The 27735-nt window shown below is 57.9% G+C and overlaps 3 protein-coding genes across 4 annotated transcripts in view; 2 read left to right on the top strand and 1 right to left on the bottom strand.

Annotated features, from left to right (window-relative positions):
- Positions 1-1186: 1186 nt before the first annotated feature.
- Positions 1187-6120, bottom strand: VMA12 (vacuolar ATPase assembly factor VMA12). The gene is made up of 6 exons (XM_020803539.3): positions 5868-6120; positions 4561-4634; positions 4277-4366; positions 3695-3737; positions 2883-2995; positions 1187-2264 (listed from the first exon to the last, which is right to left on the bottom strand). Exons 1-6 carry the CDS (start codon positions 6046-6048, stop codon positions 2169-2171), a joined length of 597 nt encoding a protein of 198 aa, XP_020659198.3. The 5' UTR covers positions 6049-6120; the 3' UTR covers positions 1187-2168.
- Positions 6121-6854: 734 nt separating this feature from the next.
- Positions 6855-14974, top strand: POLDIP2 (DNA polymerase delta interacting protein 2). The gene is made up of 11 exons (XM_072978707.2): positions 6855-7081; positions 9163-9244; positions 9834-9931; positions 10046-10142; positions 11027-11102; positions 11420-11527; positions 12147-12283; positions 12941-12967; positions 13083-13208; positions 13964-14043; positions 14470-14974. The coding sequence occupies exons 1-11, from the start codon at positions 6870-6872 to the stop codon at positions 14582-14584; spliced, it is 1158 nt and encodes a 385-aa protein (XP_072834808.2). The 5' UTR covers positions 6855-6869; the 3' UTR covers positions 14585-14974.
- A 2533-nt stretch (positions 14975-17507) lies between these two features.
- Positions 17508-27735, top strand: part of SMG6 (SMG6 nonsense mediated mRNA decay factor) — a 62224-nt gene continuing 51996 nt past the window's right edge. For both annotated transcript variants that reach the window (XM_072978708.2, XM_072978709.2), the window contains exons 1-8: positions 17508-17659; positions 19757-21485; positions 21979-22171; positions 22334-22444; positions 23122-23228; positions 23813-23891; positions 24060-24170; positions 24262-24450. In XM_072978708.2, coding sequence (XP_072834809.2) covers positions 17557-17659; positions 19757-21485; positions 21979-22171; positions 22334-22444; positions 23122-23228; positions 23813-23891; positions 24060-24170; positions 24262-24450 — 2622 coding nt within the window. In that variant the 5' untranslated portion in view covers positions 17508-17556. The remainder of the gene's footprint in view (positions 17660-19756; positions 21486-21978; positions 22172-22333; positions 22445-23121; positions 23229-23812; positions 23892-24059; positions 24171-24261; positions 24451-27735) is intronic.

Consider the following 27735-nt stretch of genomic DNA (forward strand, 5'->3'; position numbering starts at 1 on the left):
AGAATAAATGAGAGGGTGAAAGCAGGGGGGGGGGGGCGGACGGTCAGGCCCTACAATCGCTGATAATGCCTCCTAATCTGTCCTGAGCAAAAAGGGAAAAAAAAACACCTTAATCTCTGTGTCAATTGTGGGATGATTGAGATGCATCACCTAATCCTGTGGCTGCAGGTCCAGGTCCCCCCACCCCGGCTAGCCTCCTGCCCCCTCTTGGAGGATTTGCTTGAATCCATGATATTAATATTGCTGTGCGCATCCAGGACAGGGGACTTAGCAGCCATCAGAACATTAATCAGGGGCTGGGGAGAGGCCCTGGATCGGTGCCCGCGGCTTACCTCCCCCTCCAGGCAGGGGAATGGATCCGGCAGTTGCCACGATTACCTCTTGAGAAACCAGCATTTGGCCCGAGCCTGGCATCCTGCGGGGGCTCCGGGGGGGGGGTGCCAGACTTTCCCAGGGTCCAGTCAAAGAAGAGTCCAGGGAGTGCCTTAATTAAACCAAAACCCGTGGGTGTCCCCCTAGCCAATATTCCCAACTCTTGACTGGCAGCCACGGCTCGCGAGGCTTCAGGCTTCCTCCCTACCCATTCCAGGTATTCCCTGGTTATCGCTCATCCGACTTCCAGCCAGGCCTGACTCTACTTAGCTTCCAGAACCAGCCAAGGGCAGGTACGCTCGGGGGGGGGGGGGCAACAAGGGCTAGATGGGGGGGGGGCTCCTGGCCCAGGAGACAAGTTTAGACGGCAGCGGCTGACTTCCAAGTGATCTCTAAAGAGCATCTTACTCCCACTATTCGTTTGCAAACAGAAAATAAAATTCTGAAAACAGATGCAGGGACATCAGCTTCAAGCCGCTGACTTCTCTCTCAGCCTCAGGGATCCCCACCTGTGAAATGGGGGGGGGGGCAATCCTCAATTGCTTTCCGCCCTTGGGATGTTTTACAGACTGTTTTGTGATGCACAACCAGCATCTCAAGGCGCCTGAAGTTATGTTTGGGGTTTGATGCTCAGAGACCGGGGAAACTGCTAGGAGGAGAGGGGACTGAATTGGAAGATGTACAAATGGCAGTACAGTAATTGCCTTATAACAGCCGCCGGATTGCGACACGAACATCGTTGCATGGGTAAGTGGATTAACAGACCCAGTGTGATAAAATACCCTTATCCCAATTCAAGCCACAAGAGAGAGAGTTGAATTAATTGGATTTACTTCAGAGAAAATACATGGAGGGTGGAAGGGCTAATGTGGGCTATGCCATTATTTTGCTTCCTGACATCTGAGCCCTCCAAACAAGCTTGCCATGTGGTCGTTTCACAAACGCACGTTTCCCCTTTCTGTCGTCCCCCTGCCCCAATTTCTGTTTTGAGGGTGTTCCCAACACGTGGTAGTGGGGATGATGACCTACCGGTGCTCCTTACATCTGGAGGGGGGGGCAGGGAGGGAGAATATTCCCCTGTCAGGATCGGACCGCTTACTGCACATAGTAGGGAAGCGGTTTTTCTACCTGCGATCCAACGAGGAGGAGACAAGCCGGCTGGCACAGCTGAATGATTCAGAAAACCGGAAGAAGCAGGTTTTTACAGCTGGTGGGGGTGGGCAGGATTCTGCACCATAGGTAAACTGCAGGCTCTTGACCGTGCAAGTGAGACCCTTAAAGATGAAGGTTGTTTCCTGGGGACGCCAAAAAGAGGCTCCAGGCACAGCCGGGTGAAGAAAATGGCCAGCCCACCCTAGAGGGAGCAAGGAGTGACCTAAAAACATCGTGTCGGAAAGGGAGATGCGCTTTTTGTCCACATATCTGTCCTTTTTCAGCTTCCACGGCTGCAGGGAAATCCATGTGGAGACAAAGTCAGGAAGAAAAAGAAGACAAGACAGGATCCGTGGGAGTCGAAAGGAAGGGAAGGGGTGCTTCTTTTCTGAAACGCCTGAGGCCACGCCATGCCTTGCGCAGAACAGTCTTAGAGGAGGAGAGGGGTTTGTTTGCCCACAATAAGTGACGGCTGCAGGGTAGAAGGAGCTCCCTTTTTCCTTGACGGCTCTTCTTGGAAGTCGGGGTGTGTGGTGGTCCCTGGGTGCAGATCCCACTTTCCGGAGGGGCAAGTTGGAGGAAGCAAAAAAAACACACAGGCGGAGAAAGACTTCTGCAACCCCAAGTGGGGGAAGCCTCCTCGACTAGGGCTCCCCCAGCTCCCCTTCCAGGGCCCGCACCATCACGTACAGCTCCGCCAAACCCACCACCGAGGCCACGATGACAGCAGACAAGATGCGCTGGAAGGAGCAAAAGAGGCAAGATGGCGTTCACAAGAGGGGATCTCGAGGAGAAGGGGATTGAATCCATTGGCCTTCCTTTCTTCAGCTTTAAAACATAATATGTTACACTTTTCTAACCTTAATCTTTTTTTTAAAAAAGCAACCCATTTCATTATTAGCTACGTTGAGCCTCGTTTTGGGGAAGAAAAGGCAGAGCAGAAATCTAAAAAAATGAAGAAGTCGTTTAAAGAAAGGGGAAAGCGAGACAGTTCTCTGCCCTCAGCGACTGGCTGGCAAAGTTACAGCAGAACCCCCTCCCCCGCAAATCCTGTGGCCTTGCTCTTTGGTGCAGGAAGCAGGAAAGAGACGGGGGGCGGGAGCAGCGCCGTGGATCTCTGCATTTCTCAAAAAAGCAGGAGCTGCAATTTGAGCTGATCTGCATGATAATTTTTCTGTGCCTTCCATTGCCCCCTAATGCAAACACGCATCGCTGGTGGCCCCGTCCATGTGTTGCAGAAGGAGCAAACTTTGCCAGTCGGTCGAAAGAACCAGCAAGCTTGAAAAGTCCAGATTGGGTGGGAGCGGGTGCCGGAGCCACCAGGCATCGCCCTCCCTCCCGTTCCCAGTGGCACTCACCGCCGCCATTTCTGTGAAGACATACTGGCTGCCCAAATACGTACAGACGAAAGTAGCTCCAACGGTGATGATAAAGTTGATTATGTTGACCAGGAGGGCTTTGGTGGACCTGACTGTGCGAAGGGAGAGAGGGCACGGTCCGTGACTTTTGAGCACAGAGAAGTTACTTCTTTTTTTTACATGACAGCACCTGGAATCTCCCAGCCAGCAAATGCAGGATGGTTCTGGAAATGGCCCCGAAAAGGAACCTCCACAAAGTTCTGTTTCTTATACTGGAATCGGTGGGCCCGGCAAAAGCTTAGGTACCTGGGAAAACTGCCTGTGAGTTTCCAACCAATGACCGGGGGGGGGGGGGGAGGTGGGAGGAGTGTCCCTTCTCACTTTCTCATCAGAGTTCTATCCTTCTGTTACAGCGCTCTGGCTCACCCTAGGGCTGACCCACCTCGCTGCCCTTCTGGATGCTGTAGTTTGTGGAAATGCCAGAAAACAGAAAAAGCCCAGGGCCCCTTTTCCCACCCAGGCTCTTTCCTGGCACCATTTCACATTTCTATAATGTGGAACAAAGTGTGGGGCTTGATTTCGCAAACTCTGCTCTTAAAGGACGCCCTCGGTGCCCTACAAAAGCCTACTCACAGGCCACCTGTACGTCTTGCTGCTTTGATTCACCAAACGGAGCTCTCTGAACCATGGATGGGGAGGAGTTAAAATCCAGCCCAGAGAACAGGCTGACGTTCGTCTTAATTCCAGCACCCATTTTCCTGGCTGCGGATGATGGGCTACCTGGCTGTCCTCTTACCGCAAGCAAAACCTACCTTGTCTTCCAAGATCAGCCAAAGTCCCATATCGGTTCAGTTCCTATAAGGAGAAAGGGAAGTGACCTGGTTGTTTCTCTGAAGGCTTCCTTCTGCTTTCCTTGCCGCCTAACTCACTCTTCCCTTTTCTTGGCCACTGCATTTGAGGCTTACAGAAAAGGGTTTCTCCTCTGCCCACCTCCAAGACAGAGGAGACTGAAGCTTGAATCCAGCCCACTGCAAGTGGGTGTCATATTGCCAGGGTCCAGGAAGTGGTCCTGGCTCCTTATTTCCTCCCCAAAGCTAAGTATGTTCTCCTGCATGGCCTGCATACGTTTTATTTCCTAGCCCTTCTCTCGTGGCTTTTCAACTCCACCCTAGACTGGAGCCACCTTTGCCATGCGATACTCGAAAGCAGAACCAGATAAGTTGGCTGTTCTTCTCAACTTCAAACCTCATACCATCTTTGCCTACAGAAACATTTTGGAGAACTGAATGGCTTGCTTTGCCACTTTTTAAAGTGACCTGAGAAAAGCACAGCTGTTTACCTAAACAGCTTACTATACTGCTCAGAGATGCCTTAGTGTTACATCTTCCAATTACCTGGCAGGTGACGTTTCTCGTTATCTGCTTGTACTCTTCGTTGGCTAGTCTAGCCTTGATCTTTTCCAGCCTGGCCACTAATTCTGGATTCTGAAAGAGGAAAACAAAGCACAGATTGAAGACGAGAGGCAGAGTTGCGAGGTGCTTCCCCCCACCCCCAACTTGCCCTGTACAAAGTTTTCAAGGATACCTTGACCCACTAATTAGAGGCAAGCAGCTCTTTTCCCACTGACTGCCGAGTTCCCTTCCACCTCAGAAGAGCAACAGCAGTGCCTGATACAAACCCTGGGAGGTTTTTTCACTTCCGGAAGGAAGATTTCACTGCCTTCCAGTAGTTCATGAAGGTACATTTCAGAACCTAAGAGCCAAAAAAGAGAGAATGGGGGTCTAAAAAGAGTTGAACACAGGAAAGGTTGGGCTGCTTTCTTATACCAGTTTAGGCAAGATTCATCTCTCTCACAGAATGCTGTCTGTTCCGAAGACACAGGGCCCTCCAGAGGTACTGCATCACAGCCTTGTTTATTTATGTGCCACTTTTCTCCCTGTAGTTCCACAAACCTTTACCTAATCTAATTCCCCAGAAGCATCTCTCTTTCATGAAAAAATGAGGTACAACCCCCATGGAACCATTCTGCACAAGCCCATGAGAACAACATGTCCTCTTGAAAAATCAGCAAAGTATGAAAACCTGAGGGCTTGACTCTACCAATGGCTTCTAAGAACCTATTTTTAAGGTCCCCCACATGACAAATTAAACTAAGCTGCCAAAGTCTCTGCATGTTGTTCCTGCAGGGCTGCCTTTCACATGATGGGGGCCCTGCAGACACGCTGGAACATCAACTCCCAGTATCCCAGGTATGGGAGAGGTAGCCTGAAAGAGCTGCAGGGAGCCAGACAGGGGAAGGCTCCTCTACCCAAGCTGTGTCAGTGCCCAGAAAAGTGCTTGGGGACGCCCACGCATCTGATTCTAGGAAGCAGAGTCCTCCTTTAGAAGCAGTCCTTCCCCTTTTGAGTCTGGGTTTGGGGGAACCCAGAGGAGGGCAGAGAGAAGGGGCCTTGTCCATCATCTACTGCAGGCAGCATCAGCCCAGGTGACTCAGCACCACGTACAGCTTGCCCCCCCCCCCAAATACACTGCAACAATTTCAGTTTTACTTGTAAAATTCTTCTCCCTTTTTCATCTGGGCATCCAAATTAGAAACGTTGTTAAACAGCATTGTTTATTTTACTCGTTGTTTTTAACTTCAAATACGATCTTCCAACATCGTAAGCTGCTTTTGGATCCTTTTGAAGCAGAAAGGTGGGGCAAAAACATTTTAAAGAAATAAATAATAAATCAATGTTGGGGGGGGCACCTGCAAGGAGAGGCTAGCGGGGGGGTTCCAAAAAAAGTAACTTCTCCAAATAGCCCAGGAGTGCAGCTTGATCCCAAGAATGCTGAGTCTACACGTGGAGCAAGCTTTCAAGAGTCTGTCGAGGGGAAGTGCTGGGGAGATGCAATGAGGGGGGGGGGAAGGAGAAATATTGAGGGGTCAAGGGTGTAGGTCAAGGGTCACGATCCCAGAGGTCAAGTTTTGCCTTTTCTCCTCACCGGCCTCTCGCAGGGCGCGGTGGAGCCTCCGGACGAGCGGGAAGGGCAGCCGAGGGTCGCTCTCGGCCAGGGCCGCCTCCAGCTCGCCCCGTAGCTCCTCCGGCAGCTCCGAGCCCGACAGGAGGCGGCGCAGGGGCTCTCCGGGCCGCAGGGAGGACGCCATCTTGGGCGCGCGGGTCATGTGACCCCCCCAACAGGTCACGCCACCAAAAGAGGGAACCGGACAGGGCGGGGAAAAGAGGAGGAGGAGCTGACGAGGGGAAGGCGGGACCGCAGAGACAAGAGAGCGGTAGAGAGTGCACCTGCAAAGACCTTCCGGGTTCACTTATTTCATATACTGTATTCTTTTTTTTCCCCTCTGGACTCTGGAATATGGAGTTGTTGTTGTTGAGTCGTTCAGTCATGTCCGACTCTTTGTGACCCCATGGACCAGAGCTCGCCAGGCCCTCCGGTCTTCCACGGCCTCCCGGAGTTGTGTCAAATTAATGCTGGTCACTTCATGACCCTCTCCAGCCACCTCCTCCTCTGTCCTCCCCTCCTCCTCCTCCTCTTGCCCTCACACTCGTGCCTCAACATCAGGGCCTTTTCCAAGGAATAATGGAGCTAGAAGGAATTAACAAAAGGGCCACCGAGTGGTCCAAATCCCCTGGCTTTGTGGGGGAGGGGGCCTCGTGGCTGCCGGGGCTTAACTCAAGCAAGGACCGAAGGAAAACAAGACGGTCCGGGCGCCCTTCTAAATCTCTGGCCCGTTCTATCCCTTTCGTAGCTCTACGGAAGGAGCGAGGGAGCACCGCGAAACGCCCCGCCTCCCTCTCCTCTCCGTGGCCCGCGCCTGAGTCCTAGAGCGGCCCCGCGCAACGCACGCCTCGCCGCGGGGCATTGTGGGTGGCTGCGGCCTCTAGGGGGGCCTGTCAGCAGCAGCAGCGGCGTCGTCGTCGTCCTCGCCTCAGCGGGTCTCTTTCTCTCTCTCTCTCTCTCTCTCTCTCTCTCTCCGGCCGCGGGATGGCGGCGGCGGCGGCGGCGCGGGGCCGGTGCTGGTCGGGCGCGGTGGCGGTGGCGGCTCTGAGGGGCCAGGCCAGGCCCTCCTCCGCCTCCGCCTCGGCCCTGCCTTGGGCCGCCCGGGGGCCTCGGGGTTCGTGGCTGGCCGCGGCGGGGGTGTGGCCTGGGCTGTGGGCGTGGCCTGGGCTGCCCCCGGGCCGATTCCTCTCCTCACGGTGAGCGGGGCCCCTTCCTCGAGGGGGGGCGGGGCTTGCTGTGCGTGGGGGAGGCGTGGTGGGGGGAAGGGGAGGAGCCTGAAGACCCCCCCCCGGGGGAAAGGCCTTGCACGAAGGGAGATTGGAGGGGGAGGGGCCACCACGGGGGCGGGGCCCGTGGAGGGTGGGTTGGGTTTGGAGGACACTGGGGGCGGGGTTATGGGTGCAGAAGGGGCGGGGCTTGGGCAAGGGGCGGGGCTAGAGATTCTTTGGGGCAGGTGGTGTTAATAAAGGGGGGGTAGCTTTGGCCCCACATTGGCATCGCCACGGTTGCCCCCCATGTGCTTCTCTGCTGCTGTCAGTGAACCCCCCCAACCCCCCCTCCAGGACCACCTACGATTTGGCCTCCCACTACCTGTCTACCTTTTCTCCCTGATTGATGTTGGTTGGCCCATGGGGGCTGATGGGACTTGTAGTCCAGCAACCTGCGGAGCGTTCCCCGTGGTTCTGTACCTCCGGCCCAGGAGAAGGCGGTGCTTTCCAGAGGATCAGGACCTGGGCAGGTGGGGAGGGAGGGAGGTGGGGATGTGAAGCATGCCAGGAACATGGCTTTGGTCATGAGGACCTCCTGCTGGGGGTGCCCAGGGAGGCGACTGGGATGTTGGTTGGAAGCGTGTTGGGGGTCCCTGAATCACGGTTGCCCCAGAGGGTCCCCAAAACAGAAACATTAGGGACGCTTCCAGTGCTTGCTAACAGACATATGTCAGGGCAATTTTTTTGTCTCTACCGGGCACGCTCTTCAAGCTCTCCCCGTAGCTTTTGTTCGGTTGGATTTTGTGGCTATTAAACACCCACACCCCCTTGATGCGCTGACTCTTCAGAGGTCTTCCCCGGTCTCTGTGTTTGCCCTTCCTGCACCTCTTAGCCTTTCCAGTGACCAACTCAACGGGGGCCGTGAGGGCTTGTGTCTCTCTCTCTGTGTGTGTGTGTGTGTGTGTGTGTGTGTGTGAGAGAGAGAGAGAGAGCAGAGCCACCACAAGAAGCTGCTGCATCAGCCCGCTTGGGCAATCTGAGGTCGAGACGGATGGAAATAGCTTGCATGGAGACAGGACAGCCGAACGGAAGCAAGCCACCACTCCTTTCCCTTGCAGGCCGCTGCATATTCGGTGGCTGAGGAAGGGGGCGCATCACCTGAAAAGGGGGAAAAGGCAGAATGGGAGAGAAAAGGGGAAGAGAGGGAAAACGGCCTGCTTGTGGTCTAGGAGGACAGGCTTGGCCCTGAGGTCGGAAGATCCGCTTGCTTTATTTCTGCACGGGATCTGTGCTTCGATAGTTCTGTGGCTCGCGAGGAGGCCTGCTTTGCGGTTGGTGTTTCCTTGAATGACCCTGAAAGTAACGGAGCGTAACTCTGCTCAGAATATTTCTGTTCGGTATCCAGAATAGCCGGTTGCGTTGTGAACAACGGGGAGTCTTGTGATACCTGGAAAAAGGCTAAAAATGTGTCTTTAGCATGAATTTCTGTGGATGCCAGGAAGTCGAAGCATCCCCATCGAGTACCTGGAGGGGGGCTGCCCTGCGGTTCACGCTCGTGGTCCGTCTAGTCAAGCCTAGCTTCCCGGTTCTGCACGTGGCAAACTATAGAGGCCCTTAGGGTCACCCCTTAACAGGGTTCAAAGGTCCTCCCCTCGCATTACCAGCCTGCCCCCCCCCCGCCCCCGCCGGCTAATTTGACATGGTCTTTAGTCTCATTTCAACGTTGGGTTTCCTGTTCCTCTCGTTTTCTGCCCTCTGTTATCACCTGTTAGTACCCAGACAGCTTTGACACAGGAGGGTCTCTGGAGCTGTTGTTCAGGATATCTGGGTGGGAAGGAGGCCGCTGGAAGGTCAATCAAGCTGCAGCGAATGGGCATTTCTCTCTCGGCTGTTGGCTTTGTGGTTAAACTTTGGCGGGTTGTTTGGCGCCTTCATTCTCACCCTCCTCTTACGGTCTCAGCTGGACAGGGGTGCAAAAAGTGGACGTTCACAGGCAGCAGAGACTCTGAAGCTGCTTCTCCAAGACGGTGAGGCTAAAAGGTCTCTGCTCTGTGTTTTCCCCACCTTAGAAACCGACCTGAAGGCAAAGTGCTGGAGGCGGTGGGTGTGTTTGAAGCGCCAAAGCAGCAGGGCAAATACGAGACAGGACAGGTAAGTGTTTGGGGGTGGCGGTGGCGCTGTTCCTGCTTGGCACAAGAGAGGCTGCGACTTGACCAAAGGGCCACTGGTTCTGTCCTGGACATTTTGTGGTGTCTTGGCTTTGAACGGGCAGAGTCTCAGGGTTGGGACTGTGCCCCTCCTCTGTCCACACCATTGGCCCTCCTGGCCCCGCAGAGGAAAGGCGTGCCTTCGGAGCCCAGGGTCCTGGGGGGGGGGGCGGAATTGCCTCCCAGCAACCAGGCAGGGAAGCTTTTGTAGATGGACACGTTCTCCATTCTGAAGACTTTTACACCCCATGAACACTTAGCGATGCGGGAGGTCGGTCAGACAAACAGAATGATGTGTGGGACTGTGCTTCAGTAGTCGACACCAGCCGGCAGAGGCAGAGTGGCACAGCTGCTTCTTAGGGAATCGGCTTCACCTCTCGTCTGGGCTCTGAGCTAGACAGCCCTCCGCGGCCGCCTGACTGCTTGTCTTCCTGCATGGGGTGGTGCTGTGATCGGTCACCTCGCTGAGCCGCCCGTTCCTGTCTGTCTTCTGGGTATTTCAGGCCCTGTTTCCCCCTCTTTTTGCCTTCCAGTTATTTCTGCACAGCGTCTTCGGGTACCGGGGGATCGTCCTGTTTCCTTGGCAGGCCAGGCTGTACGATCGAGACGTCGCTTCTCCAGTGGCTGAAAAGTAAGGGAGGCGCTTGCTGTGACGTGGGTGGAAGCCTCAGGGTACTTTGTTTGTGATAAGCCTTTAGGAGAGCAAAGGGCGAGTCCGACCGCTTCTCCCGTGTTGACTTGTCAGGGGCGAGAACACAGCTGGCCACGGATCCAAAGAGGTGAAAGGCAAGACGCATACGTACTACCAGGTGCTAATTGATGCTCGTGACTGCCCACATATCGTAAGTCTTTCGCCTCTCTGGGGCGCTGTCGGTGCGGGCCGAAGAGGGTGGCGGTCCATAGAGGGGTGGGAAGCTTGAGCGTCCTTTCGCTCCTCTGCCTTCCATGCCGTTAGCGTTAACTTTTAACGCTGACTTCAGAATCCATCTCCATCCCCTGTTCGTTTCTTGCTTGTTCCATCATTAGTTTGACATCCTCGTGTCTCTCTTCTTGGCTGCCAGGCAGCTATCAGACAGGTAAAAGCAACACTACCCACAGCATTATGGAAACGTGTACAGGCCAGTACGGCACGCAAGGAGAACTAAGTGATAAAATTAAAGCTGAGGAGCTGTCTTTAGACTGTCTTTTAATGGCATAAGCAGCTCTGGGTTTTTTTTATGGAGAAAGGCAAGGGAAAAATATTCTGATTTTTGCAGGGGTGGTGGCATTATGCACAGTGGAACAGGCTAATACAGCTAACTCTTTCCAAATGATTTCAATGAGTGGAAGACAATTAACGAATAAGCATCAGTGAGGTGGCGCTAAGACAAAAATCGCACAACTGCTTGTGGGAGGAGGGGGAGTCTTCAGTTCTAGGCAGGCCTGGCTGTGAAGCGCTTTGGGCTCGGCAGGGACACCACGATCAAGACGTTGTTGTCTGAGGCCATCGCTTGTGATAACTTTCCCAAACAGAAGGTGGTTGGATTTAAACCAGAGCGTGGGAGGAATCCTTAGTTATTTTTGTGAGATGGAAAAGAACAACACAACGTTTCTGGCTTCCGGTTGTGTGAACCGACATGTCGCACTAATTTGGCTGACGGCGCCCTGTGTTTGGTGGGGCCTGCAGCCAGGCGGGCTCACGAGGGGTGGCGCCCCCTCAGGGTTGTTCTTCCGGTTTCCTCTCCAGTCCCAGAGGTCGCAGACAGAAGCGGTGACTTTCTTGACAAATCACGACGACAGCCGAGCCCTCTATGCAATCCCCGGTGAGCCAAGGGGCCTGGGGGCTGGCGGGGCGGTTGAGGAGGGGGAGGGCCCAGGCGCCGAGCAGCTCCACCCCGGGCTGTGCATAAATCTCAGGACTGTATCCAGGGCAGCTGGCTGGGATAGCTTTGCCTGACCTGTCTGGGTGCATAGGCCAGGGGGGTCTCTTAGTAGGTCGTTCATGCTCTCGGTTGTGGGTGTTTGTGTCTGTGAGTGTGGGGGTGTGGCAGCAGTGATGGTCTACGGCTCCTTTACTAACAAACAGGTGTGTGAGTATATGTGTTTTCTACCCCCGACCCTTTCTGGGGTTGTGTTCTAGGCCTTGACTACGTCAGCCACGAAGACATCCTCCCCTACTCATCCACCGATCAGGTGCCCATCCAGCACGAGCTGTTTGAACGGTTTCTCGTGTACGATCAGACCAAAGGTATTGTTTATGGACTATTTATTTCCTATCACATCCACGCAAGTGAGTGGCTGAATAAGTAAAAATGACAGGGACCATCAAAAGAGCAGGAGACTGGGCTGTTAAAAGGCAATTAAGTACATATTTCTTATTTGGAACAAAGTTAGCTTGAAGCAATTTAAAACGCCCTTTCTGTGGAAAGGGGAGAAGGTGGAAGCCCTTCCGCCCTCCAAAGGCTGCGTCCTTCTCGGCCTCTTGGGTTCCCAAATACTCGCTGGAGGAAAAGGGGGGTGAGGGAGGATTTGGAAAGGGTGAGCCGAGGGAGAAGCTGAGGCCAACCCCAACCTTGGGCCTCCAGATGTTCTTGGACTGCAACTCCCAGCAGTCTTCACCACCACCTGTGCTGGCCAGGATTTCTGGGAGTTGAAGTCCAAGAACATCTGGAGGCCCAAGGTTGGGGACCACTGCTCTAATGGATCTGGAATCTGAAGTACGCTGAAGGAGTGGACATCAGAGGTATTTTCCTTTCCCATTTTCCTTTTAAATGCAAGCTCAGATATTCATTCTTAAAAACCCAGAGCGTTGATCGCCAAACCGTTAGAGGCAAAGTGACTCTCTGGACCTTCTGCTTCTCCTCCAGTTCCACCTTTTGTGGCAAGGGACACGTTGCTGGCGTGGCAGGAGAAGAACCACCCGTGGCTGGAGCTGTCCGACGTGCACCGGGAGACCACGGAGAACATCCGCGTGACGGTCATCCCCTTCTACATGGGCATGAGGGTAGGTCCCGCGCTCGTGCGGCTGGCACTGTGGGAGGCTTTGGCAGGCCTCCTTGCGAACACGGCCAGCGGCCGTTCTGCTTTTCCCAGGAGGGCTTTGGGAGCTGGGGCAGCTCCAGACACCTTGCCGCCTGAGGCCCACGGTGAGTGGTTCCCTTCTCCCTCCTTCCCACTCCTATGGGCCGCTGCTGCTATTGCCACCTCTCCAAATTCTGCCGCCTGAGGGCTGGGCCGGCTCTGCTTGCCTTGCGGGCTACAGACATCTCCAGACATTTTTAGGTTCAGAGCACTGTGGCAGCATGAGTTTGCAAAACAGAAGGCCCGGCGTCCTGCGTGCAGGCCAACCCAGCTGTGCGTCCGGCCCGAGGCACAGTCTTCCTCAGACTCATGGGCCTGTGCTTGAGGGAGCCAGCGTTGGCTGTTGATGGGTCTCCCCTGTTCCAAGGTCACAAGAACCTGCGGACTGTTGCAGGGGGTCTGGGCCAAGCATCTGCGAGGCTAGCCAGAGGCCTCCAGGGGCTGTGGCCCTGCAGTCTTCCCCTGGGTAGGAGAAAGAGCAGATGCATCCTTGAGCCAGAATCGGTACCTGCAGCCCTGCCTGCCTGCCTGCTTCCTGGTGGGCTCCAATGTGTAATCGTGTTTCTTAATCTTTTGACAGGAAGCCCAGAATTCCCACGTTTACTGGGTGAGTGCCGTTTGTCTGGTTGTGGGTGGATGGCTTGTTTTTTCTCTTGGCATTGGTTCTGCCGGGAAGTGTGACTTTCTTCCCTTTCTCTCTCTCTCCTTCTTCTTCCATCCAGTGGCGCTACTGCATCCGCTTGGAGAACCTGAACAATGAGGTCGTTCAGCTCCGGGAGCGGCACTGGCGGATCTTCAGCTTGTCGGGGACGCTGGAGACCATCCGTGGCCGGGGAGTCGTGGGGCGAGTGAGTAGGGCCGGTGGGTGGGCGCCGCTCGGAGCAGGTCGTTCCTGGGTGCACGGGTCTGCTGACTCAAAATGGCATTGCGGCAGAGAGCCAAATGACCCGAATCATCCTAGCTTAGGCAGGTGGATGAGTTTCGGTTTGGTTCAGTTTATTTTCTGTATTCCCACTTCTCCATCTGTAGGATAGAAAGTTAAAGGGTGAAGAGCAGCTGAATTACTGAAAAGAGAGCAGACTGTAGGAAAACAGATTGTTTTATGATTTGGGGAAGGGGGAAAGTGTCATAGAAAAGTGGGCTGCTGATTTTCCCTGGGACTCTCTGTCAGGGTGGGCCTCCCCAAGCGTTGGGTTTTGGGGGAAGAAACAAGGAATTCCCCAAACCTGGAAGCCCCAGGACACGTCTTTAAATGGAAGTTCCCAGGCAGAGGCTGCCTTTTTTTAGTTCCAGCTTTGGGCGAATGACCAATCCTAAAGCTTCAGGCACCCAAACCAGAACGATTGGGCGGGGGGCTTCCTCTTTTGGTCCCTCCGGGGCCTGATCCACAGGACCCCACCGCCTGCTTGTTTGTCGTATTCCACTGGTTCAGTTGTGCAAAATGGGAGCTTAGCAGAAAAAGCAGCCCTGGGAAAGGAACTTGGAATCCCGCGCCCCCCCCCCCCCGGTGTGCACTTTGCTGGGGTGAAGCCCTTTGGCAGCCATGCAAGGAGGGGGGGGGGCTGTGCTGGTGGCCAGTAAGGATTGCTTTCTGTCTTCCCAGGAGCCGGTCTTATCCAAAGAGCAGCCAGCCTTCCAGTACAGCAGCCACGTCTCTCTGCACGCATCTAGTGGCCACATGTGGTAAGGATCCAGAGCAGGGGGGGGTAGCTTTGTGCTACTTCATCCCAGGAAAGCAGGGAGTGGGTGATCCTCTGGGGGGGGGACTTGCGCTCCCCTGCAGGAGGGGGGGTCCCTGCCGACGATTGTCAAGGAAGCCCTGCTGGTATTGGCATGGTTGGCGCTTGGAGGTAAAACAGCAACCAGTTACTTTGCGACCTGTAACGAGTCACCGTTTCAGTCAAGCAAGGGCTGGACAGCGGAGGACCTTCCAAACCGTCTTCCTGTGTCCGGTCGTTTCCAACATTGGAATCTTTGAGCACATTGAACTGGAGAATCCGGAAATAATGCATACAGCCGAGGAGCAGGGGAAGAAATGCTCCCACCCCACCCCCTGTGAAGCCGACGGAGGTTCCTCACGCCGGTCTTTGCTCTCTTTTGCTTTTGTAGGGGGACTTTTCGGTTTGAGCGATCCGACGGCTCCCACTTTGATGTCCGGATCCCACCCTTTTCCCTGGAAAGCAATAAGGATGAAAAGACGCCCCCCTCTGGCCTCCACTGGTAGAGCAGCCCTGAGGAAACACCCCCCCCCCTCGGTTCCACCCCTCCTTCGGGTTCCATTCTTTTTCTTCTTCCCTCAAGAGGCCTGCAGGTAGTTCTGTCAATCGAGAGCCATCTCAGAGTCCCCTCGCTCTCTTCTTTTTCTCCTCCTTTATTAACTGTTGCTGGAATGTGGGGGATTTGGGTGGGAGTGGCTGGTTTCAGGGTTCCCAGGCCCCGTCCACACCTCCCTCCCCAGGGTGCGCCTTCTGGACTCGGAGCTGAGAGACTGTGAACCGAGGTGCTACAGCCGGAGTCTTGAAAGGTGCCCACTCAAATCTCCTCCGGGCCCTTCAGAGTGTGAGGGGGTGCGTGCGAGTGTTTTCTCTGAATAAACAGGCCCTCCCCAGTTCCATCCGGTCTTCCTTTTGTGAACGCCCCGCCGCCCCCATCCAGCCATCCTGGTCCATCAGGCTGAAGCCTAGCCCTTCCCAGCTGCTGTCTGTTTCCCTCTCCCCCTCCCGCCCCCTGGGGGCCAGGAGGGAGGCAGGAGTGGGGACCACACAGCTGCTCTGCTCTACCTGCCGCCTTTCCCTGTCACCTCTCAATCCCCTCCTCCCGATGGCAGGGGTATCTCCCCAGATGTCTTCTTTTTTCCTCCTCTCTTTCTCCTCTCACACCCCTCTCTCTGTTCCCCTTGGAGGGTAGCTCTTTTCTGTGACCCTCTTTGGAGCAGAACCCAGAGGGGTGACTCAAGGAGGAAACCGGCAGCCAGGTTGCTCCAAACAGCAGCAGGGCCAAGGCAGTCTGGAAGCGGAGCTTCTCTGAGGTTCACCCGGGTTGTCTCTGCCCACCGCTCCCCTTTGGCAGACTCGCCGCAAGGACCGTGAGCGCCCCGTGGGGTGGCAGGAGAGGGCCAGCCTCAGAAGAGGCTCTCAGCCCGTTTTTTGGTCTCTGGCTCAGCCGCACTCTCGGACGGAGCGGCAGGGATGGGTGGCAGGCGAGGCCCCCGGGCGTTCCTTTCCTGCCCAGCCTTCTTCCTTCCAGAAGGTACCGGCCTTGTCTCCTTTTGCAGGCCGTTCCATCTCCGTGTAGCCTTGGCTCTTGTGAGCGTCAAGCCTAGCGTAGATGCCCAAGGGGACTGGGAGCTGTCGGGTGAGGTTGCTGAGAACTTGCCCTGGCGTGGCTTGTAATACTCCCTTCCCCTCCTTAGTTTCTGCTCTGCTGCTCTTGATCCTTCTGCCTGCTGGTTGGCTTTTATTTAAACACACCCCGTCCCAGGACTTAGAACGAAGTGGCCTCCCCCTTCGGACCTGCTCATGGCCGGGGGATGCCTGGAAGCCGGCAGTGCCCCCTTGAGACATGTGAGACACGACGGCGAGCCCCCCCAGCCTGAGGGCCAGAGGGGAGGCCTCCACGACCTGGCGAATGTCTCTCTTTACTCGGCTCTCTTTATTTCTTTAGGGCTGCTCCCCCCTCCGCCCCTCCCACCCCGATCAGGGAAGGGGCAACACCTTCCTCAGCCACGTTTGCGCTTCCAGATGTTGCCAGAGGTTGGCCTGGTGATGTAAATAACTGTAAAAAAATTTAAAAAATAAAAATTAAGCCGCTCTTCAATGAAAGCGTGGAGCTCTTCCCTTCGCCGTGGGGTCATGGCTCACTGAGGGAGGGGCAGCCCTTCTGCAGGATCATCCTGGGTGTGCCTCAGTGACCGGGGGGAGCAGCTGTCCCTTCCTCTTCCTCAACCACCATGGTGTCCTCCGTTGGGCTGCAGGTCAGGCCGTTAGTTCCACGCAGAGCTTGCCAATATTATTTTTTTTGGGGGGGTGAAGGCAGGTGGGCGGGTTGGATAACCATTCCTAGGACCCTCACTCCACCCCCCCCCCAGTCAGCATGCCTCTGGCTGGAGGGTGGGAGCTTCTAAGAGGGGTGGTCCAAAAAATAATAACTACCGGTATATTTTCTCAAGCTCTGCTTTCATTATGTGGTGCTTCAATTGAGAGCAGAAATTGGTCTTTATTTAAACACACGCCCCTCTATAAGCCCACTTCTAGTCTGAAACAGAGTCGGTCTTCCTCCTAGGTCTCCCCCAGCTAGACTCCCAGAGTTTGAAGGCCATTGGGGTTTGGGCAGCCCTGTTTTCCGCTCCATTCCAACCTTTCGACCAAAAATGAAGCCGGAAATGTTGATGGCCAGAGAATCGAAATGTCCCCTCGCTGGGAAAAGCAGGCCAAAGGCGGCTAGGGTGAAGGCAGGCAGATGGTCTGAGAGGATGGGACGCCCTCTCGTCTGCGGAAGGGTCTCTTCGGCACACTTGCTCTTTTCCCGATTCCAGTCTTTTAAGTGCGTCTTCTGTGTGAGTTGGCCATCTAGAATATCCCAGGAGGCTCCTCGGGTCGCAAAAAGCTGCTTTGGTGTAGCAAGAACAGAGGAGACAGGGCAGGTCCTGAATTGAACAGGAACTGCAGTCCAGCGCGGGGGGGGAGGAGGGCAGATAGATGGGAGTTGTAGTCCATCCACATCTGGAGAGCCACTAGAGAGATGGGGCCGGGAACCTTTGGCCCGCCAGGGGTTGTGAGTTCTCCCGCACGCAGGGACTGGGTGGCCCTCTGGCAAGGAGGCGTTGGCGGCGCTTGGGTGTGGCGGTCCGACTAGATGGCCCCTGGGAACCTCCTTCTGGCTCTAGCCTGGGGCGACCCTGTTCTAAGCGAACTCGGAATTCCCCTGCAGGGTGGACTCTTCTATCGTTGTCTGACATCTACAGTCCAGCCCTCTCCTCTTGGCCAGGGAGGGGAAGAAACCACGTGGCTCGGGGGAGAGGGCGTGGTTACAGAGACAAGGGCTGCCCGGAGGAACTTTTCCCTCCCTTTTTTTATTCCGCCCGGCGGCAACAACAGCCGCCCCGGCTGCGCCTGCGCGCACGCGCGGGAGGGCGGGTGTTTTGACCCTCCTCGGCCTCCGTCCGCCCGTCTGTTTCCCTGGCTCCCGAGGACCAAGATGGCGGCGGCGGAGCTGGAGCGCGTCCGAGTCACGGCCGCCGAGCTGAGGCGGGGGATCCTGGCGGCCGAGGAGGCCGCGGCGCTGGGTGGAGGCCGGGCAGGTGAGGGGCCGGGCGGGCGGCGGGAGGGAAGGGAGGCAGCGCTGCCCTTTCCCGGGTCTGAATCCGGAGCGACGCTTCGGTCCCGTGTGGACGCGCCGGAGGCTGGCGGGGAGCCGGGCCGAGGAGGGGGGCGTGTCGCGGAGGGAGGGGAGGGGAGGGAGAGGCCCTCTCTCCGCACCGAGCGTCTCTCTCTCCACACAACCCCGGAGGAGGAGGGGGGCACGCGGCTCCGGCGACGCTTGTGGGGGCTCGGCCGCCCTCCTCCCAGGCAGCCACTCCCCCCCCTCCAAAACGCCCCTTTCCAGAGGCAGGAGGACTCCAGGTCCCATCATCCCTCCACGCCCGGGCGACCCCGCCATCCTTGCTCGCCCGGTTCCCTTCGTCCAACTCCCCCCCCCTCAACTCTGTGGGGAGACCCCCCCCCGTCCAGGAGGAGGAGGGCCTTTGTTTGCTTGTGGTTTTTAAAAATATATACTGTATATACATTTATTCCCTGACGTGGTGGAAGGGGGAGGAAAAGAGTCCGTGCTGAAATGGCGGGAGAGGGAACTGCTGAGGACGACAGCTTCCCCTCAACGTGGGGACGGGCACCCCAACCGACCCAAGCAAGGCAAAAAAGAAGGTGGTCTTGCCCAGAGAGCGAACTCACACGACCCGTGGGGGGCGGCTGGGTTCCCCAGGAAAGCCCCTCCAGCGACGCCTCTCCCCCCCTCCCCCCCCACGGGGCTCCCTTTGACGACCCAGGAGGGTCGCCTGGTCCGGAGGTCCTCCCTCCACCCCACAGGCTCTCGAGACCCCCCCCCCCCATTCCCGGCAGCCAACCTGCCTGCCTCTCCAGGGAGAGCGGAGAAGGACCGGAGAGCCGGTCAGAGCCCCGCCAGGGAGACTCTGTGGGTCGGCCAGGGTTCCTGGTTAAGCCGATGCCTTCTTAAAACGAAGGAGAGCCGCCGGCGTTAGTTTGGTTTTGTGAGAAACGGTCGCAGCCGAAATAGCCCCCCCCCCCCCCCCGGTCTTGGCGGCGGAGCAAACCCAAAGGCTTTGTGAGGCGAAATCCAACTCATTATGTGGCATCTGTTGTTGTGTTTGCATGTGAGGCATCTGTTTTCTCAGCATCCTTTTTAAAAGAACTTGCAAACAGCTTATTTGGTTATTTGCTGAGATTCATTTTCATAGATTAGCGGGGGGGGGGAGAGAGAGAAATGAGCCACTTTTGTCCTCTTTTCCCCCCAAAGGAAACGGAGTTCTAACGTGAAGGGGGAGACACGTTTCCCTTTCACAGGCTTCCGGTGGGGGGGGGAAGGGAAGCCGGCCAAGAAGGAGCCACTGAACGAGGGCTGTACTTGAGCTCAGACGTGCTGGGCTTGGAGTTTGGTTTCGCCTCCTGGAGCTCCTCAGGTCACCTGCTGAGACTCTCCTAAGAGGCAGCGCAGCCGCTTGGTCGGGTCTGGGGGAACTACCAGGCACGCCCAGATGTACCAAAAATGTTTTTTCTTTTTTCCCCAGTTTGTTTCCGCTAAAATAATACCTAAAGGTGGGCAGTGGCTGGAGAGGGTTTCAAGATTCCTCTGGGCCTGGGGTCTGAGGCAGCTCTTCCCCAGCAGCCCCCGAGGCCCTGCCCTGCCAAGGCTCTGTTGCCACGGGCACCCGTTCCTCCAGCATTCTGATGCTGGCTGACCCAGAACCCCCAAAGGGACGGGCCATTCTCTTGACTCGGGCTCCCGAGCAGGCCAGGGCACGCGGAGTCTGCTTCGTTTGGGATGATCTTCTCCCCCCGGGAGGTGTGTTCTCCATTGGTAGGTGTGGGGTGGCCTCTTAAGGATCCATGTGGGCAGAGCCCAAGAGGCTTTTAAAAAATGGTTTTGGCAAGGGTCACGTCCCATTATCCACAGCCATTTAGCGTTGTGGTTCCTCTGAGCTGAGCTGGCAGCTTTCCATTAATTGACTGTTACGGTCATCTGCTGTGTGTGTGATATTTTGAAGGCTCCGGTTCATCTCTTTCCTGCCCTTTCGGCAGGCATCTTGATTTCTGGTCGCTCCGGAGTGCTGCCTCGCCTCTTGCTTCTCTCTGACCTCTGCTTCTGTTTCCTTCCTTTGCAGAGACCACAAAGGGGCCAAGGCATCGGAAAGACCACAGGCGCCCAGACCTTGAGATCTACAAGCCTGGCCTCTCCCGCCTGCGGAACAAGCCGCCGGTCCCAAAGCCGGAGGGGCCCGGGCAGGAGGAGGAGGCCCAGGGCGGGATGGCGGGTGACCAGAACTCTCCTCCTGCTCTGCCCCCCCGGGAAGAGCCCGGCCTCTCCCAGGACCTGCAGAGAGGCAACGGCCCACATCCAAATGGCATCCCAGAAGGAAACGCTGAGGTGGGGGCTCCCCACAGCCAGGCAGGCACCCTGGAAGACGGGGGTCCTCAGGTCACCAGGCGAGCCAAGAAGCCCGACCAGCAGATCTACCAGGCTGGGAAACGACTGCAAGGCTCTTCCAAGGAGCCAACAGCTGAGGAGCCCCCCGTGAAGAATGAGACTAGCAAGGAGACAGACAAAGAGGCCGGGAAGGGGGGTGAGGGCCCCACCAGGAAGCCGGCGGTCCAGGAGGCAAAGGAAGGGAGCCTCAACACAGAAGGCACCCACTCCGTCCGAGGGGAGAAGGGTCGGCGAGCCGAGAAACCAGAGGGGTCCAGAAAGGGTAGTGAGGAGGCCCTCCTGGGCGGCACCAAGGCGGGCACGCCGAAGCGGTACTCCCGCTCAGACAAGCGCCGGAACCGCTACCGGACCTGTAGCACCAGTTCGGCCGGGAGCAACAACAGCGTGGAGGGGGCACGGGGGGAAGGAGAGGCGGGCAAGAAGCGGCAAGAAGCCCCTAAGGAGCGGCTTCGCCTTCGGCAGCCACCCCCACAACAGCAGCAACAGCAACAGCGCCTCTCTGGATCCTCCACAGACTCTCTGGAGGACGACCGGGTGGAGCGTGGGCTCGCCAGGAACTCAGAGGCGAAGAGGTGCCTGGAGCAGGACTGGCTTTCCCGGGCGGGCAGCCGGCAGGAGGAGAAAGGCGCCCAGCCAGGCAGCAGGGGCCTCTCGGCCGCCAAGGGGGACTGGCGGAAGCGCACGCCCTCCGGGACCAGCTTGAGCGATTCTGCAGAGCCCGGAGAGGGGAAGCCCCAGGGCCGAGGCCGCGGCATCTTGGTCCTCCCGGCCAACACGGACCTCACAGCCAGCAGTGCTGGCGGCTCCCCAGAAGCTCCTCTCGCCGGGGGTCCCAGACTCCTCTTTGGGACAGGGGGCAGCAAAGGGGCCCGGGCCAGGGGCCGAGGAGGGACCGTCCGCCGCCTCTGGGACCCCAACAACCCCGAGCAGAAGCCGGCGCTGAAGAGCCCCATGGCGCAGCTGCACTTCCTCGACACGGACGACGAGGCGGTGGCGACTCCTGTCCCCCGGGGAGGCGACCCCCGCCAGGTGCCGGCCTCATACTACCGCTTCCAGAACTCCGACAACCCTTACTACTATGGCCGGGCGGTGGGCCAGGGGCCCCCCTACCCTTACCCGGGATACTCCTTGCCTTATCCGGTGGGGGTCAGCAACGGGGTCTACCCGGGGCCTTACTATCCCCCCACCGGCAGCAGCGGCTACCCAAGCCACGCCGAGCCCTATCTCTGCAGTCCTCTCGTGGCAAGCCCTCTGTGCCCCGAGATGGAGCCGCCGGTCCGCAGCCTCCAGCAGCCGGAGCTGAGCCAAGTCCTCCGGGAGGCCAGCAACCTGGAGCAGCAGCTGAGCAACCTCCTGTCCAGAGACCGGCTCAGTCCTGAGGGGCTGGAGAAGATGGGGCAGCTCAGGTGAGAGGCTTCCCTTGGGATTCGGGGCGGGAGCAGTGCGTGTGTGTGCGTGTGCGTGTGTGCACGTGGCCAGAGGGAGCCGAGGGCTGTGCTTCTAGGGGTCCAGGCGAGGGAGAGGTTGCCAGTCCGAGCAAGGGGCCGGTGGGGCAAGGTTCTTGGCAGCGGCAGAGAGAGAGCCCAGAGGTGGATGTGAGCATGTCCTGAGCTGGCCCCCTTCTCTCTGCTGGCGTGAGATCAGCCAGCCCGAGGTTGTTTCCCTTGGATAAACTGCAAATTTATCATGAGGGGGAAAAAAACAGGAGAGGCATCTAAATGTTATTGCTGTTTTTGGAGGGAGGGGCAGCCCCTCCACAGCAGCCCCTTCCCTCTCCTGACCCCCGTCTCCTTCAGGTTTGGGAGAGAGGGATCAAGGACAGGCCTTCCATCCCCGTAACCGAAGCAGCCCCTGCTCAGCCTTGGTGGTGGTGGGGCATTTGGGGTGGTGCCATTTCAGGGGCGAGATGCTGCAGCTGTACGAGCGCTGCCTCCTGGCCGACATCGAGTTTGCCGACGCCCAGAACGTGGACCAGCTGCTCTGGAAGAATGCCTTCTACCAGGTGATTGAGAAGTTCCGGCAGCTGCTCAAGGACCCCCTCGGGGAGAACGCCCAGGAGCTCCGCAGCAAGCTCTTCCAGGTCCTGGACGAGGTAGGTAGGCAGACCCCGATGGTTCCCGCCTTATCAAGGCCCCCTCCTTGATCTCCTCCCAATATCAGGAAGTGCCATGGGCTCCTCATGCCTTGTAAGCGCCTCCGGCTCCTTCCTTCCCTCCCTTCCTCACCCCCTTCTGCCTTCTCCCTCCACTGCCAGGGCACCCTTTTCTTTGACGGCTTGCTCCAGAAGCTGCAGCTCACCTACCAGTTCAAGCTGGAGGACTACATGGATGGCACGGCCGTTCGCAGCAAACCCCTGCAGAAGATGGTAAGGTGCTGAGGGAGGGCAGCATTGTAGCCCAAGAGGGCTGTGGCAAAGCTGGGGCTTAGAAAGAGCCAGTCACAAAGAACAGAGTTGCATTTAAATATTTTCCTTTATTAAACATTTTCCCCAGGGGAGGGAGGGAGGGAGGACTTAAGCTGCTGTTGCAAAGATGCAGCTCAAAAGTATAGTAAGAGCTCCTCACCTTCAGGATCAGAATTGGATGGTTCACTTGTCCGTGGTCTGAAAATATTTAAAATATTAAAAGAAAAATGCTCCAAATGTACATTTTTGACCATGAAGGGGCCAGAACTGGCCGCTAGAGAGAGCCAGAGACCACGTGACACGGACCATTCTCTGTAAGAGTAGCATTGGCTGCCCTTCAGGGTGGCTTGGCACCCATTCCCCATGGACAGAGGCATCCGACTGTACTAGAAGAGGAGAAACCCTGTTCTTTTAGTTTTGAAATGCCTGGGGGTTTGGGTTACTTTGGAAAGTTACTTTTTAAAGGTCCTTGGGGCAGTTTCATTCTGGAGTTTTGCGCCGCTTTGGAATCCATCTGAATTCTCCCCAGAGAAACAACACTCGAAGGCGAAAACGTGGAGCCACAGAACAGCCCACATCTTGGCCAGGCATCCGTGGCTGTGCTGCCCACTCAAGGGGGTTTCTTGTTCCTCTCCCAGGTCAAGTACGCCCTGATCAGCGCCCAGCGGAGTTTGATCTGCCAGGGAGACATCTGCCGGTACCGGGAGCAAGGGAGCGACACCGCCAACTATGGGAAAGCCCGCAGGTAGGAGGAGATCCTGGGAGTGAAGGCAGAAAGGAAGCCAGGAAGCCGGCCGGGGGCACTTGCTGTCGCTGCTGCTCCATGTTAGGCGGTGGGAAGCGGGTCAATGTCTGCAGACCCCGGCTCGATAGGCGGGAGGGCGCCGAGGACTGGGGAGGGGGGTGGCTGAAGTCAGAGAAGGCTGAAGGCTTCGGGAAGGAGGCGGAGCGCAGCCGAGAGCCTCCTTCTCCCACTGGCAAGGCCTCAGAACTGGGGGGGGGCAGGGTGGTGGTGAAGGAGATCGCCCTCTCCCCCTTCTGAGAAACGTCACCGTAGCTGAGTTTATGGGTCTGAGGCCTGTAAGGTCCTCAGCGGTGGCATCTTCACTTAAAAGGGGGGGAAGGAGAGAGAACACACACACACACCAATGTAGAACGGAGTCAGCTGCCTAGTGGCTTGGTTGTCGGCCTCACACCCAACCTCCAGTGTGGTGCTCCACCCCAAAGCATCTGCTTGTGGGGGAGAGGGAGGCCTTTCCCTCAAAAGCCGCTGCCGTGAGGTTGCCCCAGCCCGGCCTGTGGGGTCACGGGGCTCTCTTCCTTCCCCAGCTGGTACCTGAAGGCCCAGCAGATCGCCCCCAAAAACGGACGCCCCTACAACCAGCTGGCCCTCCTGGCTGTCTACACGGTAAGAAGGGCCCTTCCGTGGGAGGGGCCCCAGAGTGGGCCTGGCAGCCCCCAAAGTTGGGTGGCAGCTGAAGCAACACGTGTGGGGTGGGACGACCGGGGGTGGGGGGCCAGGGAGTTCCCGCCTCTGCCTTGCTAACGCCCGCCCGGCCCTTGGGTGCCTCTGCAGAGGAGAAAGCTGGACGCCGTCTACTACTACATGCGGAGCTTGGCTGCCAGCAACCCCATCCTGACCGCCAAGGAGAGCCTCACGAGCCTCTTTGAGGAGACGAAGCGGAAGGTAAGAAGCCGGGTCGCTGCCTCCCTGGTCCCCCCCCCTCCTTCTCTGCCACCGCCCCCCCCTGAACAGCCTCTTCCCTTTCCCTGAGCAGGCTGAGCAGAAGAAGAGCCCCATCCGGGCAGCCAACCAGGGGAAGAAGTCGGCCTTCCGGCCCTCGGGGGACGACGCCACCCGTCTGGAGCTCTGGCTCCACCCCTCCCACCCGCCCTCCGGCCAGGGCCACGAGTCAGGCCGCGACTCGGAGCAGGACGGCGGCCTCGGGGGCCTGAGCCCCAGCGATGTGAGTACCGGGGAAGGATGGGCGCACGGCTCCCCCTCCTCACGCAGGGGTTAACGTAACGGGGCTGCCGGGGTGTCCGAGAGCCCCAGGCCTTCGTATCCCCTTTGGCACGCCTGCCCCAGGATCGGTGCCTCCCTTGTGGCGCAAAACCTGGGCTTCACAGCATGAGAAGCCCTCAGAGAACATCCCCCCCCCCAAGTTGTCTGTGTCCTCCTTGCTCCGAACCAAGGCAGATTTCGGGAGGGCCCCCTCGGTCATGTATTTTAGAGGAGGGCAGGGCTGGGAGGAGGAGGTGGTGGAGAAAGCAGGGCGGGATCCGAGAGGGTCCACCGCTCCTTGCCCTGCCGAGGGAAGAGCTAGAAAAGCGCGGGTGAAAGGAAAGTGGCAAGGATTCGGCCAGCCTGTCACAATTGGGGCGTTGGGGACCGTTTCAGGGCTTGGAGTTAAAGGGTTTTGAAACAGGGCAGTTGCAGGTGGTCAGAGGAGGTGGCGGCCGCCGGAGCAGGCCTCCCTCGGCAGGAGGTGCCGTTTTCCCTCCTGCTACGGGGTGGTGCTCCTCTGCTGAGCAAGGCTGCTCTCTCTCCCCCCCCCCCCCTTTTCCAGGACGGACACTAGAGGGAAACGTACTCGCCCGGGTGGGTAGGGGGAGGGTTAGGGTACCTCTGCCATGTCAGCCCCCAGCTACGAAAGGAGGAGAATTTGTGACTCATGGATGTGGGTCAAGAGAGGGGCAGGAAGGTTGGCAGGGGGGTGTTAGGGGGCACCAGCAGCAGCAGAGGGGGAAGCTGCTCTCTGTGGGCCTCTCTCTTTCTCTCTCTTTGGCCCTCCTGCCCTCCTGCCTGGCAAAGGCGCCTCCTCTTGCTTTCGACCCCACCTGGCACAGGGGATGCCTCCCTGACCTTGTGGGCCTCCCCCCCCCGCATTCTCACTCATTCCCCCCCCCCCCTCCCGTCCAACCTGCTCCGTGTTGATGGGAGGCATCTTGGCAGAACGCTTGCCTGCAGCCACACCTTTCCTGGCGAAGGGGGCCTTCTTTTTCCTTCTCTGTGGCCTCGAGAGAGAGCAGGGGCTGGGAGCGTAAGATCGGGCAGGCCAAGGTCAAACTCTCTGGGTTCTCGGCAGGCCAGTTCGAGGGACAAAACGGCTGGCAGCTGCACCTTGAGAGCAGGACCCGGGGGCTCCTGTTCCACCCCCACCCCCCACCCACCCTCCGGAGCTGCAGAGCCCCCCCCATGCAGAGCCTAGGGAAGTGTTTGCTGCTCGTGTCGCCACCAGGTGGGGGCGCTCAGGGCTTTGTCAGCTCAGCCCCTTGAAAAGGCCCGTCCTTGATTCCAGGAACCCTGTTTCGGAACCTGTTCCCAGGCTGGCGGGAGCCTCCCTCCCTCCCTCCCTCGCCGGGTGACGGGCAACCCTGCGTGCGGCTCCTCGCTCCCCTTCCTGCCCGAGCTCCCTTGACCTCGGTCACCAAAACCACCTTTGAGCTGTGTTTTGACTCGGGCTGTTTCGCTTTCGCACAGCGAGGTCTGCGCTCTTTCCTCTCACGGAGAGAGAAGTTCTCTGGAGAGGAAGCTGAGGGTGCCAGGCTGCAGCTGAGTGGGTTAGACGCAGAAACCGCATGCCCGGCCCCCGAGGGCCCGAGGACGTGACACACGGCACGCAGCCGCCCCTGCTGGCGACCGACCGGCTTCCCTCCTCTGAACCGCAGGCTGTTCCCCCCTCCTCTTTTTCCCCTCCTCTTCTGGAGAGCGGAAGAGCTATAGGGGAAATCACACGCACACAATTTGGGTTGGGGGTCCCTCGTCGTGCCCTTACGACCCAGCTCCTTATGAGGAGACCCAGCAGCTGAGTCTTCCGCCCCCCCCCTTCCGGTTCCCCTTTTGACCTTTCGCTGCCACCCACGAGCCCCAGGGTGAAGCAGAGAGCAAGAGTTTCCAGGCACGCAAAGTTCTGCCTCGGGAGGGCCGGCGTACGTTGGCCCACTCAGCGCCTTTGGACTGCGCCGTCCGCTTTTTTGTCAGGTTGAGAGAAAACTCTGGTGGTCTCCCAGTTCCGCTGCCGGGATTCACCGCTACTCAGACTTGTCCTGCCTTCCCACTCTGTTTCCTGAGGGTTCCTCCCCTCCCTTCCCAAACCAGTCCATGTAACCATGAGGACTAGAAGCTCCCCTGCCTGTGTTTTTCCTTAAGGGGATGGGGGGGAGACCCTACTCTGGGGAGCTGAGGTCTTCAAGATGTCCCCTGTTACTGGGGAACGGGTGTAAGACGGGAGACTCTTAATCGGTTCATCCTGAGCTTGGGTCCCTCTTATCGGTCTGTCCGCTCAGAACGGCCCGCAGGCTGAGCGCAGGGTGTGGTGCGCTCGGCCACAGGGAGTGTCCCCTAACTTTCGTCTTTCTGATGACACTCGATGCCCCGAGGAGGAAGATGTCTCTCGTTTCCCCTGGGGGGGGGGAGGTGTTGAGGGAAGTTGGCCCCTTCTCTGTTCCAGGGTGGGGTGGGGGGCCACAGAGGCCTTTCAGAAGGCAGGGAAGGGAGGGACGAAGAGGCAGGGCTTAGGGGATTTGCTCACCCCTCCTGGCAAGGGTGCCCCCAAACAGTCCTAAGCCAAGCAATTGGAGTTGGGGTTTTGGGACCTCTCCCATGGACAACAACATAACTCTGCAGCAGCAGATGGGAAGTGAGCCCCCGCCACACCCACCCACGGCTCCTCCCTCCCTCCCTCCCACCCACATCTGGCCTGCTGGCGAGGGGGGGCAGCCCCGCCTTCTGATGACTCTGTTGGCACTTTCTGCTCCGCAGATGCGCCGAGGCGGCAGTGGCTGCTCAGCTCAAAAAAAGGGGGGGGGAGTTTGCCTCTGTTGATAAAGAACAGATCCGGGGGTTTCCTTCCAAACCTGAAGTAACTGTTTTTAACTTGGAACAGCCGCACCTCTCCATCCTGACCCCCTCCACTCCTGCTCCCCCCCCCCCGTGCAAACAGCAGAGGAGTTACAGCTGCTGCTTTGGACGCCTTCCCTTCTTCGGTTCCTGACTTCCCGTCAGGGATCTGGACCCTCGGGGGCTCAGCCCCAGGCGTGGTGCGTGCACACACGCAAACACACCCCTCACACCCTCCAGTGGGCATCAGGCCGGGAGCCCTGGTCCTTTGGGGGAAGGTTCAGAGTTCTCGCAGCCCTCGCCCGGGCCCTGGGTACCCCCGGGGTGGCCTGGCTGTGCCCACCCCCCGAGAGCAGAGAAGGGGCCGAGGCAGCTTTCCTCCCCAAAGTGGCTGGCCCTCGTATTTTTG

The sequence above is a fragment of the Pogona vitticeps genome, chromosome 7, assembly GCF_051106095.1.
Source record: "Pogona vitticeps strain Pit_001003342236 chromosome 7, PviZW2.1, whole genome shotgun sequence".
NCBI classification, from domain to species: Eukaryota; Metazoa; Chordata; class Lepidosauria; order Squamata; family Agamidae; genus Pogona; species Pogona vitticeps.